Source organism: Acipenser ruthenus, chromosome 16, assembly GCF_902713425.1.
Source record: "Acipenser ruthenus chromosome 16, fAciRut3.2 maternal haplotype, whole genome shotgun sequence".
Classification (NCBI taxonomy): Eukaryota; Metazoa; Chordata; class Actinopteri; order Acipenseriformes; family Acipenseridae; genus Acipenser; species Acipenser ruthenus.
The window spans coordinates 12,576,802-12,597,228 of NC_081204.1; the positions used below are offsets into that span (position 1 = coordinate 12,576,802).

Genomic DNA, 20,427 nt, shown 5'->3' on the forward strand with positions numbered 1-20,427 from the left:
AACTGTACAACCAATTTTCTTAAATTATTTACTGAAATTATTACTTTTATTACCTTGGGTTTATGTTTTATGGATTACAGGTTGCTTGTCATTCTAGATCAGTCAGTATGTCACCAAACCAAAGTTTTTGAATGTAATCAATTTGGTTTAAAACCTAAACAAATACCGCTGTAGGGCCATCCTACAAAGGTGATATGTATGTTAAATTGGGTGAGTAGCAAGCATGGTGGGATCCATGAAAGTCTTATTCAATGTAACAAACGTACCATTTTTGTGAAATGTCTCAATGTTAAAGAAGGATAGGATTTTATTATACTTAATGACACCCCCACAAAATTGTTTAAAATGCAAAAGCCTTAATGACAAGCTTTAGTTGTTAAACTAATCTGTTTTCTTGTACAGTATGGTACTTTTAAATGCAAATTTACTACTTAGTACTGAAGTTTAACCCCCCCCCCCCCCCCCCTCCTTTTTTTTTGTTGCTTAAAACCTACATGAAGTGTTGTTTAAGAAGTGTATAATGCACAAATTTCACCTGATGGAGTAAGGAAGCAGTGTAGCCTTTATTTTGTCCAGTGGCACACACAGATAAAATGTAGCTTGAAACCATGTGTAGAAATCAATAATTTAATATTTTTTAAACCATTTGGGTAGAAAAAATATATACCTGGCAGCCAAATGCAATCTTATAAAATAATAATAATAATAATAATTTACAAAAGCCCATAGTACAACAACATTTTAATTTGCTAAAACAATTTTGACCTGGCAGGAAATATAAACCTGGGGAAAAAAGTCCCCCAACAAAGAATGTATCTTGTGCTGGAATGATGAACAGTTTGCACGAGACCCTTTTCAGATTGAGGAAAATATGTATTGTAGGCAACTGTGTGCATCAAGAAAAGCTATATGCTTGCTGCAGGCTGATAAGGTTAAGAAAAAGACCGGCACTGTAGCATGTACAATAAAGACTGCAGAATTAAGAGTAATCAGGGGTTGCTATTGAAAGAGGTGAAAACATTACCATCATTAATGCAGACTATAATGGGGCAGCATTCCTATTAGTAGTAGTAGTCGTAGTAGATTGCAATATTTTTATCAAGGTGTTAATTTTCCATTCGGCTTACATTCTGAATACAGAAATCAAATCATATCCATTCATTTGAAATGGTTAGTCTTAGTTAACGCACATACAGTAGCTGAAAAGCAGCACAAAGAGCAGGCTAGTTTGCACACCCATCATATGTTCTAAATAGGAATTGGGAGGTTGTTTAAAAGCTGTATCAAACGTTGTCGGTAACAACCAACAGGTTAGTCAGAATAGACTTAAATGGTACAGTTTGGCATGGAAATTTTAATGGGGCAGAGTCACAATATAGAGAACCACTTCTTGGTATGGTGCTGGTGTCTGTTTGGATTTTTACTATGTGGTCAGGTGCTGTGAAGGTGTACAGAGGGATACGGTTTATATGTTGTAAGCATTTAAGGTTGTCAACATATACTGCATTTCTGAAAAATGATAACATGTATAGGAAATGTATATTGCCGTGATGTATATTCAGACTTTTTCTGGCACTGACGGAAGCTTTAATCATCTTTGCTTCAGATTTTAACCCTTAATGTAAACAGATACAGTGCCTTGCGAAAGTATTCGGCCCCCTTGAACTTTGCGACCTTTTGCCACATTTCAGGCTTCAAACATAAAGATATGAAACTGTAATTTTTTGTGAAGAATCAACAAGAAGTGGGACACAATCATGAAGTGGAACGAAATTTATTGGATATTTCAAACTTTTTTAACAAATAAAAAACTAAAAAATTGGGCGTGCAAAATTATTCAGCCTCTTTACTTTCAGTGCAGCAAACTCTCTCCAGAAGTTCAGTGAGGATCTCTGAATGATCCAATGTTGACCTAAATGACTAATGATGATAAATAGAATCCACCTGTGTGTAATCAAGTCACAGTATAAATGCACCTGCACTGTGATAGTCTCAGAGGTCTGTTTAAAGCGCAGAGAGCATCATGAAGAACAAGGAACACACCAGGCAGGTCCGAGATACTGTTGTGGAGAAGTTTAAAGCCGGATTTGGATACAAAAAGATTTCCCAAGCTTTAAACATCCCAAGGAGCACTGTGCAAGCGATAATATTGAAATGGAAGGAGTATCAGACCACTGCAAATCTACCAAGACCTGGCCGTCCCTCTAAACTTTCAGCTCATACAAGGAGAAGACTGATCAGAGATGCAGCCAAGAGGCCCATGATCACTCTTTTTGGCAACAATGCAAAACGTTATGTTTGGCGTAAAAGCAACACAGCTCATCACCCTGAACACACCATCCCCACTGTCAAACATGGTGGTGGCAGCATCATGGTTTGGGCCTGCTTTTCTTCAGCAGGGACAGGGAAGATGGTTAAAATTGATGGGAAGATGGATGGAGCCAAATACAGGACCATTCTGGAAGAAAACCTGATGGAGTCTGCAAAAGACCTGAGACTGGGACGGAGATTTGTCTTCCAACAAGACAATGATCCAAAACATAAAATTCTACAATGGAATGGTTCACAAATAAACATATCCAGGTGTTAGAATGGCCAAGTCAAAGTCCAGACCTGAATCCAATCGAGAATCTGTGGAAAGAACTGAAAACTGATGTTCACAAATGCTCTCCATCCAACCTCACTGAGCTCGAGCTGTTTTGCAAGGAGGAATGGGCAAAAATTTCAGTCTCTCGATGTGCAAAACTGATAGAGACATACCCCAAGCGACTTACAGCTGTAATCGCAGCAAAAGGTGGCGCTACAAAGTATTAACTTAAGGGGGCTGAATAATTTTGCACGCCCAATTTTTCAGTTTTTTATTTGTTAAAAAAGTTTGAAATATCCAATAAATTTCGTTCCACTTCATGATTGTGTCCCACTTGTTGTTGATTCTTCACAAAAAATTACAGTTTCATATCTTTATGTTTGAAGCCTGAAATGTGGCAAAAGGTCGCAAAGTTCAAGGGGGCCGAATACTTTCGCAAGGCACTGTATTTATAGTTGCTTATGAGTTAAAAGGTGGTGTCCTGAAGAGTGTGTTGTGCTTCAGTTTGGATAATGAACCCAACATATTAATGCAATGTAGTTTTGCTTTTTTAAAATCATTTATTTGCTGTGTATTTTTTTATTTTCTTGTTTTTTGCACAATAAATGTAAGTCACAGTATCTTAAAAAAAAATCTTATTGTGTGTGTTGTGTGTATAAGAAAGTAAGGAAATGTGTGAACGAAAGGAGGCCTTTCACCCACCTAAGCCTGTCTGGTTCCTAGTAGCTGATTTGATCTTGAAGGATCCAAGTGATTCTGCTTCAGAAACCTGACTAGCTCACCCATTCCATACCCTCGCCACTCTGTGTGTCGGAGAATCTCCTTCCCTCTGTCTATGTCCACTTAACTTCCAATTGTGTATACAGAATACAATTATCCTATCTCTTCTGGCGATCTCATCATCACCTAAAAAAGGCACTGTCCGTATGTGTTTAAACCAAGTGACTGCCATTCACTTCATTGAAAACATGATGACTGCACATTTTCAAGGTCGTGTGAATGGCTACAAGGCCTCTAGGATATATCTAGTAAAGGTCAGGTGTGACTGTTGCCTGAATTATTCTTTTATATGTTATCCTGATGAAGCCATAGCTTTATTATCCTTTCGACTGGTTTCTCAGACGCTGGTTAACACTAATCTTGGACTACCTGATGTTAACAGGTAAGGTAGTCCAGGATCAGTGCTAATCAAAGTCTGTGAAACTTGCCTTTTATCTGTATAATTTTAATGCCTTTGAATAAATGATCCAGCAGGTGCTAATGTTGAGCATTTGGATAATCAAGGTTATTTTTCTCTGAATATTGAGAATGTAAAGTTTAAAGATAAAGGTCCAGGAGCTGCCCCCTCTTTACCTAACAAGACTAAAAAAGACCTGCAGACACCCTTACTGAATGGTCAGAATCTGATTTCTGTGGCTGCACGGTGGTGTCCAGACTGGCACATCCAGCAGGTTTGCTTGGGGACCCTTGTGCCAAAGCGAAGCAAGAGTTCCACTCTGACCACTACACTGTGAACTGCAGCACAACGTACAGTGGCACTTAAAATGAGTGTCTCACACTTGTGTATGTACAGTATAGGCATTGACACCAGATGTTATAATGACAGTTGCAGTACTGTATGTTCGCTATAGCAGCTAGGCTCAGTTGTGTAAATCTACAAATTCCTAGCTAGTATTGGTATCATTTGAATTATGTATAAGGTTCGGGGTGTCGCTGTATGTTTTTTTAGGATTCTCCAGACAGGCTAAAAAGGGAAGTTTATTGGAGCAGGCTACCAACAGATGGCGTCGGCCTGCTGTTTCAATATATTGCCTGAAAGGTTGCACGTCTCTTGATTTTGTGTAACCGATTGTCGTTGACCAGGATTAAGGAAACATGTAAAGGGAAAGCAATGTTTCAGGAAGTGCGTGCTTACCGGCAAAATATACTTGACAGGCGACATTGTACTTTTAAGAGAGTACTTGATTCACGCGCTGTGCCTGTCGTGGATTTCTTTCTTAACCTGAGGAGTATGCGAGTATTAAAAAACGTTAAGAAATAAAATATTTAGATAACGCATGAGAACGTGATTTAAAAAAATATATAAATGTGTAACTAAGGGTAGTAGATTGTGTAACACGTAAGAGTAATATTTTAAGTAAAAGCACTGTTTTTCAGTACGTATCATGACAATATTAAATTACTATTACTATCTGAATGTTAATGTTTAGGGCATTTTGCAAAGTAAATGTAGAACCTTGAACCTGGAGAATGCGCTAATTGGTTGACAGTTGTACTTACTATTTATTGCTTGAATCTAAACTTCAACTACCTCGCTTACAGTTTCATTTATTAATAATAACTAGAAATTCTAGTAAAACACACTGTCACTTTTTCTGAATTGCCTAAGCGACAAAATCAGCAAACCTGTCCAAGCACATTGCTTTATTACTTGAAGTTCTGTGATACACATACATGTTTTATTAGATTTTTTTTTTTTTACTATGTTCCTATAGTTTGCTGTTACGTTTAACATTTGCACTGTAAAGATTCCTATATCATAAATATACTTGATGTAATTTAAATCGGTTTTTGTGTTTATTTATTTTTAATAGCAGGGTACTTATTTCGGTCATCATGTAAAGCTCTTAACGTTTATATCAACGTTTGATTATTGTCTAGTGAAAACTTGAATAGCTGCAGTATGTCAGCTGTTAAAACTATTCGACCAGGTGGGTGCAGTCATGCTAAAAATGGAGAAAAAGACACAGACGAGTCTGGTAACAAAAAGCAAAGTGAATCTGCCGAGTGTCCGGATTGTGACCGGTCCGCGGAGAAGCGAAGCGACCACATCGTCTGCAGCGTTCACCTCGAGTTACCGCAGTCGAGGCGAAGGAAGCTGATTTTGCACTTGGATCTGAACAACACCATCCTGGTCTCTGATGCCGTAACTAAACAAGGAACAGTGGCGGCATTAGATTACTTCCTATCCACGGCCACCTGGGGGAGAGTTAACCGCCAAGGTAATATTGCCATACCCCAAAACATATCGCCATTTTTCTTCTGATGACGATCTTTTGCATGTGTATTACACTTAAATGTGGAATATGCAGGTATTTCAAAGACTGTTCATGAAATGTAGCTCTGTATCCATGTACTACAGTAAACACGTCAGGTATTGCAGTTAAAACGCACTCCAATGGTTTGTGATACTGCCTACCTAGATGCAGCAATTGTATTTTAAATATCTGAGTATGTTAAATAATGTAAACACGTGGATAACTAAAAGATTCTCTGCAAATTAAAAGGGTGACCAGTAATGGTGTTAATAAAGATAATAAGACATTCAGAAAGTACAAAGGTCTATAAGATGGGAAGTATGCCTACAAGGGACTGGCAAAAATAAAATATTATTCCTCCCTTTCTTCTGCAGGTAGCTGGGAGTGGTTGAGCGACCTGCCCTCCCTCCTCCCTCCATGCCAAGGCGCTGTGACCTACTACTCCCAGTTCGGCCGGGTCCAGGATTTCACGGGAACAGCAGAGGGGCAGCGGTTCTGCGGTGTCTTGAAGGAGCACCTGTCTCTGCTAGAGTGGAGAGGAGAGGAGGACGAGGAGCTGGCAGTGAGGGGGGAGGATGGGAGGCTGTATCACTGGCTCCTGCCTGCCTTCTTCCAGCTCCTGCAGGCCCTGAAGTCCCAGCACAGAGAGTTCTGTGTCGTGTTCCGCACGTTCGGCACCGACCTGGCCCGTGTGCTGGGAGCCGTGCAGCGTGTGCTGAGGGAGGGGACCCATCCTCTCTTCACAGGCCTGCAAGCACTCCCAGTGAGTAACAGGGTCTGTTTAGACCAGGGCTCTCCAAGTCCTGCCATCTGGAAACACTTCTGCTGTGTTTCTTTCTGCAATCTGGACTAATTGAAATGATTACAGTTTGTTTCCCGTCAGTATCATGAAGCCAAACATTTTTTAGATTACAGTCCTTGTTACTGAAGATTTCAGCTTCCTAGTCAAAACATGGCCAAGACTGGTGCAAAATTCCATGTGATAGCATAGCAAATTTTTTTTTTGTTGGAAAACCAACAACAAATACACAGTATAAGTCATTCTGTATTATTATTATTATTATTATTATTATTATTATTATTATTATTATTATTATTATTATTATTATTATTATTATTTATTATTATTATTATTTATTTCTTAGCAGATGCCCTTATCCAGGGCGACTTACAATTGTTACAAGATATCACATTATTTTTACATACAGTTACCCATTTATACAGTTGGGTTTTTACTGGAGCAATCTAGGTAAAGTACCTTGCTCAAGGGTACAGCAGCAGTGTCCCCCATCTGGGATTGAACCCACAACCCTCCAGTCAAGAGTCCAGAGCCCTAACCACTACTCCACACTGCTGCTGTATCAAATTTAGGGTGCCGCTTGTGCTACATCTTGCTCATTAGAATCATTTGCATGTATTTGAAGATTATTCAGGGTTTGCACAAATATCTCACTCTCAAACACCACAAACTAGTAAGGGCCGTGTTGTACAGAAAATGTACAGCACTAAACATAAAAGGGACCTGCAAATGTTACGGAAGTGTATCTATCACAACTTTCTGAACATTAAAGGAAGGGTATGTTTTTGAAAACTGAATGTATATTAAAAAATCTGGGGGTCCTTACCTGTTAAAAGAATGGCCGCAGGGTGAGTCATACAAGTCAGGGGAGTGTCCTGTCTGTGCAGCTCCTGCTGGTTAGGGAGAATAACCCAGCAGGGATTGTTTCTCCTAATCCCGCTACAGCTGACCCTGCTTGCCAGGCTGCTGGCGATCTCAGGCAGACGTCTGCAGGGCTGGTCTTTGTCCTCCAGAGGCCGATTAGCTTACTGACATCCGCTCTGGAGTTCCTGAGTGTAAATTTTGGAAATTGGCTTGGTTGTGGGATCGGAGGACGCCCCTTCAACCTTCAGTTCTCCTGGGGTATTGCTGCAGTGAAGGAACATAATTCATAAATTCAACATAAGAAAATCAAGGGTGAAATAATTGGGCACTAAATTTAATAAAATACATTACAGCTAACTTGCTGTATATCCAAAATCTTGGAGTGAATCCTGAAGCACAGCAACTACTCCCAGTTTAACGCAGATTTCAAAACTGCCCTTTTAACCCTGATTCTGTTGTTGTGTCTCTCAGATGCCCTTGAACCCGACTCCAGGCCGGATCCGCTGCAGTAAGAAGAATGTGGTCCTGAGCCGGGGGTCCGAGCGGGTCTCAACGAGGGGGGACGAACGCAGTCTGTACCGCTACTTCAGCGACCTCCAGGGGCTGGGTGGGTTTCAGGACCATTTTGACTGGTGAGAAACCTGGGAATAGAAAGAAGAGGAAAAAGCCTCTGTGAAGTGAAATAAAATAGATTACTTGCATAAAGAATGCAGCACACACATATCTGATAAGATATTGATATTGAGTGTGAAAAAGTTTAGCCTGTAGTCCAAACATCAAAAGTCATTTTTTTTTTTAACAAATAATACTTTATGAACCAAACATAAAAGTGATGCATAATAAGTTATTTTAAGTAATGTATCTCTCTGAAAAAAAAAACTCTGGAGCAGTTCATGTCTAGTTTTGATTGGTGGCTTTTTATTTTAAAAAATGAAAGGTTCTCCTATGCTGTGCAGGAATAAAGGCTTGGTGAGCGCATTGTGTTTATCTAGTAATCAGGTTCCATGTTATGTACAACACAGCCTTCAGGAAGGTTACTCTAATAAACTGACATTGCAGGAATAAAATGAGATGACTTGCATGAGGTGTTTTACAGTGAATACATATCTGATGAGAATGGGAATGAGCTTGACCTTTTTTCCTGCCCTGATACCGCTGAAACGCTTCACCGTTCACAGCTCAGCAGTGCTCAGTAGAAATAATTAACATTCAATCTCTAAAGCTATAATACATGGTGAACTTTTAGCAGGTTCAGTACAGACATCACTGTAGTTAATTCAAAGGCTGTAAAAACAAGGTCACTGCACAACAAAATATACAGTTTTATTTAAAAAAAAATACTTTACACAAAACTTTGATTGCTAACTTTAATTCAGCTCTTAGATATTCTAAATGTTGCTGTTCAACAACAGTTTTATAAAAGATTGAAGTTTTGTGACTGGTCCATTGTGTTATATCTACAAGTAGGGATTGGTTCTCCTTATTGCACTTCAGCAGACAACTGGCCAGGCACTGAGTTCAGGCAGACGCCTGCAGGGCTGGCCTGTGTTCTCCAGAGGCCAGTAGCTCGCTGACATCCGCTCTCGAGTTCCTGGGTGTAAAAAGGAGGTTGGTTTGGTCGTGGGATCAGAGGACGCCCACTGAACCTTCAGTTCTCCTGAGCTGCGTGGGGAATTGCTGTGGTGAGGAGAAAAATAAGTCGGCATTTTAAATTGGAGAAAAAATGGGTTGTAAAATAATTGGGCGCACTAAATATATCTCCAATATCCTTTCTGTGTTAAACGACATAAATAGCATTGGGAAGAACCGTGTCCCAGAGTTGTATCCCGTTTAAGCACGAATCCCGATTATCAGTTTCCTTATTAGGCGGCACCGACTGAGTTTCATGTTCATTCGTAGAAGCCCATGTCGGTCCTGTTCACTGTCTCTCCTCTGTTTTGTAGGTGGGCTCACAATAGCTACTCAAACTTGGGTGGAAAGCCCATCTGGATTGACCCCTCTGATCCTGAAGTGCAGCACATCTTCATTGACGACAACATTCGGCTGAACGACGAGGATAGCATCATTACTCCAAAGGTCTGTTTCCAGTCGAGCCGAAGGAAGGAAATGAGAAGCCAGCTCTGTGCCTTTGAGTTCCTGTGTAGCGCCTGTTCTCTTTACAATTCAATCTGCAGGACATAGTGCTGAAAGCCAGCAGATTCAATTAGAAACGTCTTTCATATCGTTAGATTGATTTTAGGGTCAGTTAATTTTAATAGTGCTTTTAAGAGCCAGGAAATCTTATTACAGAACCCAAACACACACACCGTTTCGATCGACCATTTCCTGTAAAGCCAGTAGATTTACAGTGCTCACAAAAATAATATTTCGTTTGATTTTCTTATCAAATAGTTTAATTTGTTTAAAAAATGATTGGGGGCTAGGTTAATTCACTAGCCTCATGACTTTCATCTCTGGAGGCCTGGGTTAAAATCCAACTCAGTAAAATTAGTTTTGTAGTCTAAACCTAGCAATCATTGGACAAAAAATAAAAGTGCCATGCATTTAGTCACAGTTGGCAGTCTTTCTTTTAGAGAGACCCAGGACTGAGTGGCAGGTCAGAATTGAGGCGAGTTGTGGGGTGACGCTCTCATGGAGAATGCTGACTGGATTATTTTTAGTGTCCACTGCAGACTTTAAACAACCTTTTGAAAGGGAAAAACACCTGTTAGTTTTACAAGAACTAACACCAAATAACAAAGACATATAATTCAAGTACTTGTTTTTTTATTTTGCAACATTGAATTGTCTCCTTTAAGAAAGTGTTAAAGGCTGGTGTTAAGGCTTTGAAAACATCACGCTATATCTATTTAAATTGGGAGTCACAGTAGTAAGAATAAAAGATGGGGGTTTAAAACTGCTGTGACAATCTAAATAGGACTGAACTTCATGGGAAATCTTTCAGCACCATTCAAATAATTTACTGGGCCGCTTTAAAAACTTTAACATCACATACAAAACCATGTCTCAATGTGGGTGTACCGGGGAGATACCTGTAGGCAGTTGAAATGTTCTTGTTCTCTTTGTTGAAGAGGGAAGACACAGAGTAAATCATATTGACAGGACTTGAGCTGAACTAGGGAATGCTAATTCAACGCTGAAGCACTAGTATAAATTCTGTATTTTTATTTTTTTTTATTTCTTTTCTAGGTGTTTTTAGGTAAGACAGGGACCCAGACCCGCACAGCCCTGACCTCTGAACTCTACGATGTTAACTTGATTCAGACCGACCTTCTGAGGGCCATTTCAGACCACAACTACTTCAGTGAGCGCATCCGGATCTGTGAGGAGAACTATGAGAAATACCTAAATAAGGAAGATGGCTAGAGCCTCCGTTTATCATCTCAGGGATTTTCAGTACTGTTATAATGATACCTAAACCAGCTGGTGTCTATATTGTTTATTGCTGCTCCAATGTGTTTTTTCTAACTTTGAAGTATTCTGTATTGTGTCTATTGTATTACAGCAGCAGTTCTAAATACTGCACCCTTAAACTCTTTATTAACCCTTTCTGGATCTTAGTGGTTGTAGCTAACAAAATATTGAACTTTAATAAATGTTACCCATTCCAGGTTTTACTAGATCTTGATTGGACCCAGTGTATAGGTAACAAGCTCAGGTGTGTCTTCTTAAATGCACAGTAAAACCAGGAATGGATCAGATTGCTATGCCATGGGAGTCTTATTTCCATCCCTGCTTACCTGACATAAAAGAAACTTCCCAGTTTGCTTGCCTTTCCTTCCTGGAAATCTGTTACACTTGCACTTCCTAGGTCGTTTCATCGAAAAAGTGTCTTTGAGGTCAAGCATCTTACTGGCTGCAAAGCTTGTCAGTCATTAGGGGAAGTCACTGGTTAGTTACGGTCAGGAAAAAGATCCCTGAAGAGGTGGAATGACAATGAAAGTGCAAGACTGTTTGAAAGCATGGCCTGCAAACAGAGATTTCTTTAACCTAGTGCAGTACCAGATTTCTTTTTAAAATGCAAATACATGTTTGTCAAACTACACATTTGAGGTCAATATAGTAAATGGATGTACTTGGCATGGAAAATGTATGAAATTATTTTGTTAGCTACAGTCAATTTAACTTTACGTTGTGTCCTGGACTTTTAAAGTAAATGCACTCTGGGATTCTCATGTCTAACATTACTACACCAATATATATTTTTTACAGCCAGATATATATTTAAATGGGGAGAACCTAGAAATTCAGGAAATAAACAGTAACAGGATTACAGGGGTTTGAAACTACCAAAAGTTTCATGTGTATCAAAATACACTTATAAATACTATGACATGCTTTTAGGTACATTCATGTTGTATCATCTTTCTATTGTGATGAATACTTAAAAGCATGTTATGTTTCCAAAGTATTTATAAGCCCCCAGCACCATCTCTGTCACAGCCAGTACATTTTCCTGCAGGTGAAGACAATAGAGTTGGCATTGCATTGCTTTCTAAATAAGGAAGTCAAAGACTGGAGTGCTAGATCATTGAACTTAACTAAAAGCTACCAGGAGACTGCCGGCACTGTAAGGAAACTCGGATACACCATACAGCAAGACAATGTTTGTTAACTTGTATGCTTCTTGTTGAGATTCAGATATTTGATAACAGGATCTGGCTTGCATGGTGGCAGTCTGAGAAATAAATACAGCAATCTTGACACATCGCCAAACAGATCTCTCGATTGACAAGAATAAGTAATTGCACAGAATACCATTCCAATTAATGTGTTTGTAGAATATGAGTTAGCAATTTGTACAGTTATAGCTGCCTGTTGAAGCATCACTTTTTGACGGTGTACAATGCTCTCTGTGGGATTTAAACAGACTGCATTTAAATGTTTTTATTTCTTCCTGTATTGATTCCCTCTGCACCTTCAGGGAAGCTGTGTGCAAATGCATTAAATCCAGTTGATTTAAACACTGTAGCATCTGATGTAAGAGTCCCATTCTAATTTAAATGGACCTGATTGATGTATTAGGTGTCTTTTTTGAGTGTATGCAAGCGTATTGTCAGTCCCTGTGACCCCGGTGCATGGATGAAGATCTTAAAGGGCAGCATAAAGAGCATGTTTGCTCATTTAAGCACAGTGCATGCTTTAACCTTGAGCAGCATACTTGAGATAAGAGCATGGTTTTGTTTAGACATCTCTTTTAGCAAAGATGCTGTGAATCGGAGATGGTTTTTAAAAACAAACCTTGTACGCTTTTGTAAACTGCATTAAATTGGTTTCTGAAGCCTTCCCTGGCTTTGCTTTGCTGTACAGAGGTGCAAGTAGCAGTCAGTGAGCTTATGGTTTTTAATGACTCATCCATTGTCCTGTTTTCAGTGATCCTTGCAAAGACGTCATCTCAGTTTCTCTGTCTTTGTTCTCAGGATATCTGTTACGCAAGCACTTCCTGGGTCATTTCACCTCAGCAGTGTCTTCTGGGTCAAAGCAATGTCATTCTGTTTGGCTGTGTGGTCCAGTGGTTAAAGAATCAGCTGGGTGGTTAATGACAGAAAAAAAGCACCATTGACCGGTTGGGAACCAAGCAATAATACCTAAAAGCATGGCATACAAATGTGTAGTACCAGATACAGTATCATACTGTAAGCTAAACAACACGTGTGTTTCTTTCAAAACATGATTTCTGAGACCTATGTAACGCACATGTGGATTACAAAGATGTCTTTGCTTGGGTCTCAGAACTGGACCCATCTGCTGCCTCACAGTCCAACAATGCATAACCATGAGAGCAGAGAACCTACTGTAGAGTCTGGAGCATTGTGTCACCTGAGACCTGCCTCGTGCAGAGATTGGGAGACGCAAACCCGCAATCCCGCTGTGTTTGCTGAACTATGACAACTGTATCAGATTTCAGTGTGTACAGCTTTGAAGAATATTAGCTCAATGTTCTACAAGAACAGGAGACAATCATGACTATAACACAGGGATATCTTAACACGCTGTAGATAACGTGCTGTTTGAGAGCCGCAGCTCCCTTGGATCTGTTTAACAGGATACACGCTACCTAACTCTCATTCATGTAAGGAAACTGACAAACTGCATCACCTCTTGGGCACTGTTAACAGAGCATGGGACACTGTCTACATGGGAGGAGTGGGGAATGATATTGTACAGAGATCCCATGTCACTGTATTAAGAGGTTTTGTGTAAGTTTGTTTTTTGGAACATCATGTTCCAGTGTATCACAGTTAAGACCATGTATTGTGTGTTTTTGATTGAGCAGCTCAGATAGCTGTTATATCTGACAGGTGCATAGCGCAGTACACCAAAAAATTGGTGTAGTCGAGGGTATACACAGGTAAACAACGTTTACCCACTTCTAATTTGGGAAGTATAGCGTTTAACCACTTCTCATATAATGGATACATTTCTACTCTCCTGTGACATGCAAATCCTGAGTTAAAGACAAGATATTTTAACGGTGAGTGTGTGTTGTGTTGCTGGACTGACAGCTGAGAGCTCTGTCACAACTGTGGTGCGAGCAGGTGGGTGTGGCCACTGGATTGTGTGTTCTGTAATTGCTTGTTTATATTATGTTAATGTTCTGTTAAACACACTGGACCTGCAGGGCGGTGCTAGCCTAGCCCGCGAAAGGAAGCTCACAGTGCCTGAGAGGGTAAAGAACTGTATGAGGGGGCTCTGGTTGGCTGAGAGCCAATAACAATGCATCAGTTCATGTTTAACTCCACCAAACGGGAGTTTACCCACTTGTTTATTTACCACTACAGCACTGGGAATTGGATACGTTAGGTAGTTACTTTTAGTGGGTGCCACTAATATCAAATAAACCTCGACAGGCCTTTAGAACTAATATGCAATGGTGGTGACCCTGTACGCCTACCCACCTGAGATAACTTGTGGGATTTGCTTCCCACACACCAAGTTTCACTGCAATGCTTTTGATACTCTTGCTTGCTGAACGTGCCTACTCACTGTGCTCTGTAAATTGAGAGAGACCTACAAGGCTGTACTGTATTCATCTTCCAGTAATGCAACATTATATTAAACTGTTCTTTAAAGGGTACATACTGTAAGGACTTTTTTTTTTTACATTTTGACCACTTTTTTAAACCTTTAAATTGCATTCCCTACCTCAATATGGCTTCACATGTACCTGCATGGACCTCTCAGAACTACATTTCCCATCATCCTGATGGGATGATGGGAAATATATATGGTTTGTTTATTTCAGTTTGGTTTGTTTATTTAAGTTACTAGGTTGTTGGAGCTATGGGCCTCACCTGCTGTGTTTATTCGTAGGTTTCCTACCAAATATTACAGTGTCGGTCGTTATGATAATTAGCTTACCCTGCTATTAATATTTCTAATGTCTTTATAAACAGAGGTGGCAGATGACGCATGCCACTGACATTCTTGTTTAGTTTGGGTTCTATAAATAACCAGTCATGGAAAGCAAACTGTCAGCCTTCAGTTTAGTATCACACTTCCTCCATTATTTAAGCTTTTTTTCCACTCTAAACAGGCCTGCTCCTAAACATGTTGTCTTCTGCTTGCTGTAGCTCAGGGAAACAAAACAAAGATAGAAGGGGATACAAACAATGTACAGGACACCTTGAAAAAGCAACATATCCAACACGGACTTCTAAAGTAAGGATATGTAATGTAAAGTTGAGGTTCAAGTTGAAGTTCAGGTGACACGGTCATCTGAAATGTCTTTATATCACATGGCTTGTGTCAGATGGAAATGACATCACCGCAAAATTATTCAGATTTAAATATGGTTTAAAAACTTATAGGACTGGATGCTGTGCAAGATACAAGCTGATTTCACCCAACCATGGTCAGAGCAGCCAGTATGCCCCAGTACAGTAAAAATAATATAGTATAGTGCTGTATGGTGCAAGCTGTTTCTCACCCCATTAGGTCTCTGACCTCTTGAGGTATGGGTATCAGCTGGTATCATACAGCACTCTACACAGTACGGTATTCAATACGCACTGCACATGATTGCATAGACAAACCTGGGATTTCTATGAACATGCATATCATTAAATATACCTATTTAAGCACTGGTAGACGGATGGGATTTCTTTCGAAGCCAGTGTGGAAATGCACACTTGGTTTCAGATGGTGTAAGTATTGGTGGTTAATGTTGCAATGTCGTATTATTATAAACCCTGCAGTGGTGACCTATTATTGTTCTGCTGTAACAATGCAGTTTTATGACTTGTTCCAGGGTTCTGTGTTTAACTCTGATTAATTGGGGGTGAATGTCTGAGGCTAATAGAACATTGATAAAGGACATCTTTCCCACAAAGGTGCTTGTTAAAAGTAATTAAATAAATCTTGGTCTTTTAGTTTATTGCAGTGTCATTGGCAGGTCCCACAACTGTTAGACCTACTGAAGCTACATAGAATTGCTTGTAACAAATAATACAATATTATTTTGATAATTAAAAAAATATATATAGCCAATTAACATTAAACAGTTGAACCATGTTTCTTGGTATTTATTTTAGTTTTCTTTTAAATGTACTGTTTTTGTCAGTTTTCAGTTTTATGCCACTGGGCCTGACTTGAAAGCGTTTTGCAAGCAGGCTTGTTTATTTCCATCAGCAGCAGATCCAGATCGGTTTGAATTGGGACTCCCTCAGCCCTGGCTAGGATTGCAGCTAGCGCTGATGGTGGAAGCTACCTGGTGAGGGTCCAACGCACTGCACGCGAAAGGCGAGTTTTAAATCTCTGACTGCAGAAAATAATACGCTGGCTGAACATGAAGGCTGATATATTATTCTGTCAGGGAGATATTATAGGTTGGTAAATGAATTAATAAATAGCAATTATTGATCTTTGACTTTGCAGAAGGAACCGGCTGCAGCCCTAGTTTGATATTGGAACAAGATGAGATTGAGGTTCACAGTCTGGTTTCGTGGTTCAGATAGAAATGTAGCATTCGTTTCTTATAGTTTTGAATCATGCAACAGGTTTTCAAAGGGATCAAAAAAAAAAACTAGCCGATGGTTTTATAAAATAAGATTCTTATTAGATAGGTAATTCAAAAGAGGCTTTATGTGTTTTGGCCTGGAGATGGTGACCTTAATATTGAGTTTGTATTGACATCAATAGGAACAAATTAGGACTATGAAAAAGTTGCCTTAATTGTAGCGTGGTCTTACTATACGTCCTTTTTAAATGTGCTGATTTCAAAGTTGTTGTTTTTTTTGCTTGTTCTTTTTCAAAATCTCCCAATAAGCTAAACGCATTGGCCTGCAGGTTTAGTTGTCTGCAAATCCAAAGCAACATTGCAGTAGCACTGCCAAAAAAAAAACACTTCATATTCAAAGGTGTACTCTGTACAAAGTACTACTCCATTGTTAAGCCACAAAACCCCAAAACAAATAGCAAACACTCTGTGATATTGAGCTGCTTTGACATGTAAATCCCCTGTCTCTTACCTGACTCTCTGTGTTGTTATTAACCAGCAGAACTCCGAAAGAACCACAAGGGGCAGTGATGTAATTACTCTATATTGATCTTTGGGATTCCTTTCCATTTGTTCCATTACAGTATTTCCTTGAACTTTCTTGCCTGTTGGCCACTGATGAACACATTCTCACATCCAGAGAATCCCTAAAGTAACCATGTGGTTTTCCATAGAATATCCTGGAACCCAGGGGTGCAGATGGTGTGAAATACATTTAAATGCATTCCAGGGCCCAGCAGGCCAGAACCAAAATATAACTGAAGATATTTGATTTATATTAAAAATCATGCATACAGGGACCAGGGTAGATAAACTATAGTATATGTTGGAAAGTATTGGGTCATTATACTGCCTGGCTGCATTTAGGACCTGTCCACACAATTTCACCCTGAATTATATATGTGATGTGACATCCCTGCAGCACTGCAACGCTGTGTGAGTCTATCAGAAATGACCTAACAGTATTCAAAAGAGGCATGATGGTGGGTTCAAGGCAGTGGTAAGCAGGGGGCGCTGGAACTAGGGATGCTGGGGGTGCAGCAGCAGCCCTGGCTTTGCATAGCTTCCATCATATACAGGGGTTGCAGTTTTGTTCAATGGCTTTCAGCACCCCCACTATAAAAAATGTTCTCTGGTAGCAAGGACAGTCCTGACGGTTAGGCTGCTCCATCAGACTGTATATCAAAAATGGCAAAACAAAGGGAAAGTGTTCCCCCAAAGAGACAGCTGTGTGCGTTACAAAGGCACCTCGTGGAGTCTATCCCACCACAAGGCTGTGATCAGAGCAAACGGCACACATACTTAACAATGGCCAGAGGTGGACTATTTTTATGTGGCAGTTCCTATTAGGTATATATAATATGAATATTCCTTCCCATTATCTCCAAGACTTATATGCTAGTGCAGATGTGTTTGATAATGTTTTAGAAAGATGGCAGCAGACTATATAAGTGAGGTCTGCATTTTACATATTACATGTGCATTTTACATATAACAATGACACCTACATTTTCCTCAGGAGAATTGTTTTTCACATTCTTTGCATGCATACTGTACATCCGACTACATTCATAATAATTGCAGCATCCTGGTACATTTACAGTCTAGTTTATATACATGTATATTGGATTACGTGCATGAAACTCCCTCAATCCAGATGCACTGCCGTTCTCCGTGCAGCTCGGCGTTCCTCTGCTCTTCCGCGAGCGACCCGAGGACGTTCCCTCACTCTGCAGATCTCATTTATAATTTATAACCGGCCACGGACCATGTTATTGGAGTCACAACTAAGGCGTTCTTTTGATTAGGTTTTCAAAGTTTATGGGTTTGTCATAAGACATTTCCAAAACTGTAATATGTACATTCAACTGATTTCAAACCCATTTACCCAGTAGCGCCGCTATCGTATATTCTAATAAGTACAGCATATCAAAAACTATGAACACTGGTTTAGATACCAATAACACGCTAAAGACATTCTATACTAACCATAGCCAGAGGCGCTGGAACAATTTGTATAGTGGGGGTGCTGAAAGCCATTGAACAAAACTGTAACCCCTGTATGTGATGGAAGCCATGTAAAGCACCCCCAGCTGTTTTTGATTGTTTTGTTATACTTTTAGAAGCTGCTAATTAGTTGCTGTACAGTATTGAAATGTGCTAAACCTAACCCCCGCCCCCGCCCCCACACTAAACACATACAGCTAATTTGCTAAGAACTTGGTTTGCAGGTATAAAGGGTTAACCACGTGGGTGGTTGTTATTCCTTCGACTCTGACAGTCAGAGAGGTTGATACAGAGGTGGAGCGTAAAGAGGGGAAAAAAATACCCAGAGTGAATCTGTCAAAAAAACAGCCAACAGATACTCTGTAGAGAAAGACAGTGTCTGGAGAGCTACTATACTAATGAGAGCAAACTAAAAGATAAACAATGGAGCGTTTCAAAGCGAAAGCAAACGAGCAAAAAGTGACCGGTTGAAAGCCATTGGAACGATGAAGAGACGCTTCAGATCAGATCAGAGCATGGGATGTTTTATTAAGTGTCGGAGTTCTGAGCTGCATTGAGAAAAACATTAATCTTTTCATATCAAAAACCAAGAGAAGAAAGTAAAAAAAAAATATCAGGTAAGTAATGCAAACCTTTACTTTGCTTTTAAAGTGATTAAGTTTTTTTTAACATTTGGTGGCAGTTTTTTTTTTTTAAGAAACTGTATTTAGTAGCCTGCATATTTAGTTTTTTAAACTACAGCAAATATTTCAGAATATATATGCACACATACCATACGTTTCTGCTCAGTAGTGGCTTGTAGTGTGTTTATTTTGTGTGCATCTCCACAAAAAAATGGATCAATAACCAATACATTTAAAATAAATAAAACCCCAATTTATGAGCTAGCAGATGACCTTAACTCTTAAGTCTCGTAAATAAGATCATAAAGTCCAATGCGCCCCAAGATAACATCCGTCCCTTTTGGCAATACGAGACGCAGAACATGCGGCTGCTCTGATGTGCTGCATGTCGCGTGTGCTAGCTTTCTTAAATGATATAGTAAAATCCAGCAACAACAATATTGTGTTTCTATACTAATCAAATCAAAGAAAATGCAGCCGTTTTTACACTTCTTTTCACCAGAAACAGATTCTTCACGTTTGTATCATATTGGTTATTATTTGAGCTGTTTTGGGGTTCATTGAAGTTCACGATATTTTAAATTCGCAAGTCTTAGCTTATATAGAAAAAAAAAGAAGAAAAAAAAACTATTGTGTGGCTTTCGGATTGAATTATTTTGTACGCACCCCTTTTAGGCATTTATAATGATAATCACATTGGTATTACTGTATGTTTAGCTGTAGTATATTAATGGTATTTGTTAACGTGCGGACCCTATTTTGAGCCATATCATACACTTTAACCTCGGTTGTATCCTGCACATAGACATACAAATTAACATTTAATGCTCTATGGTGAGAAGACATTCTAAAGCAATTCACAAGACACATGCATCTAAGAAAAGCGATGTACAGATGTTTGTAAACTGGCTTTCTTTGTTTGCTGAAACCTCGATTTGATTTCTAATCTATCTATCTATCTATCTCTATCTATCTATCTATCTATCTATCTATCTATCTATCTCTGCCAGCAACAGCTGCTTATGAGTTTATTAGGGGACGCTGTCTAATGACTCCTTAGACATTCATTTATACAACAAAGGAAATAAAAATCTTAGATAAAATATAATCTCTACTGCTAAAGCGTGTTACTCGGTATGTTCTTATGCGCGTATAATCGTATGCGCATAAAGGTTGTTTGACCATTGCATAAATTAACATTTGGTAATTACCAACCGTTATAGTCTTAAAATGGTCTTCAACCCGCAGATTGCTCTGTACTTCATTTTTACACTGGGGAAAAAAATGCCTTTGATTTTGTTTGGTGGTTTCAGCATAGCCTCTTGTGGACCAGGGATATTGGATTAGATATTGGATTAATTTCCTAAACGTTTTAACTTGAAAATGAAACCTGTTTAAAGTGTGAAATATTGGAATTTATTTATAAGCAATCAAAAAAGCCACCCTGAGAAGCCCTCCATTGTTTATGATATATACATAATTAATATGTATAATTGTGTATACTGTATGTA

At 39.3% G+C, this 20,427-nt stretch overlaps 2 protein-coding genes across 3 annotated transcripts in view; both read left to right on the forward strand.

The window, feature by feature from the left end:
* The first annotated feature begins 4,292 nt into the window (after positions 1-4,292).
* LOC117411954 (uncharacterized) lies at positions 4,293-12,259 on the forward strand. Of its 2 annotated transcripts, none has more exons than XM_034019842.3 (5): positions 4,293-5,589; positions 6,000-6,388; positions 7,760-7,895; positions 9,232-9,364; positions 10,478-10,615. In XM_034019842.3, exons 1-4 carry the CDS (start codon positions 5,271-5,273, stop codon positions 9,333-9,335), a joined length of 948 nt encoding a protein of 315 aa, XP_033875733.1. In that variant the 5' UTR covers positions 4,293-5,270; the 3' UTR covers positions 9,336-9,364; positions 10,478-10,615. The 2 variants fall into 2 exon arrangements, with proteins under 2 accessions (XP_033875733.1, XP_033875732.1); XM_034019841.3 differs by having other exon boundaries at positions 4,301-5,589; positions 7,760-7,920; positions 10,478-12,259.
* A 6,311-nt stretch (positions 12,260-18,570) lies between these two features.
* Positions 18,571-20,427, forward strand: part of LOC117963454 (kelch domain-containing protein 8B-like) — an 82,223-nt gene continuing 80,366 nt past the window's right edge. Inside the window, exon 1 of the mRNA XM_058988841.1 lies at positions 18,571-18,910. The gene's annotated coding sequence lies outside the window, so the exon portion shown is untranslated. The remainder of the gene's footprint in view (positions 18,911-20,427) is intronic.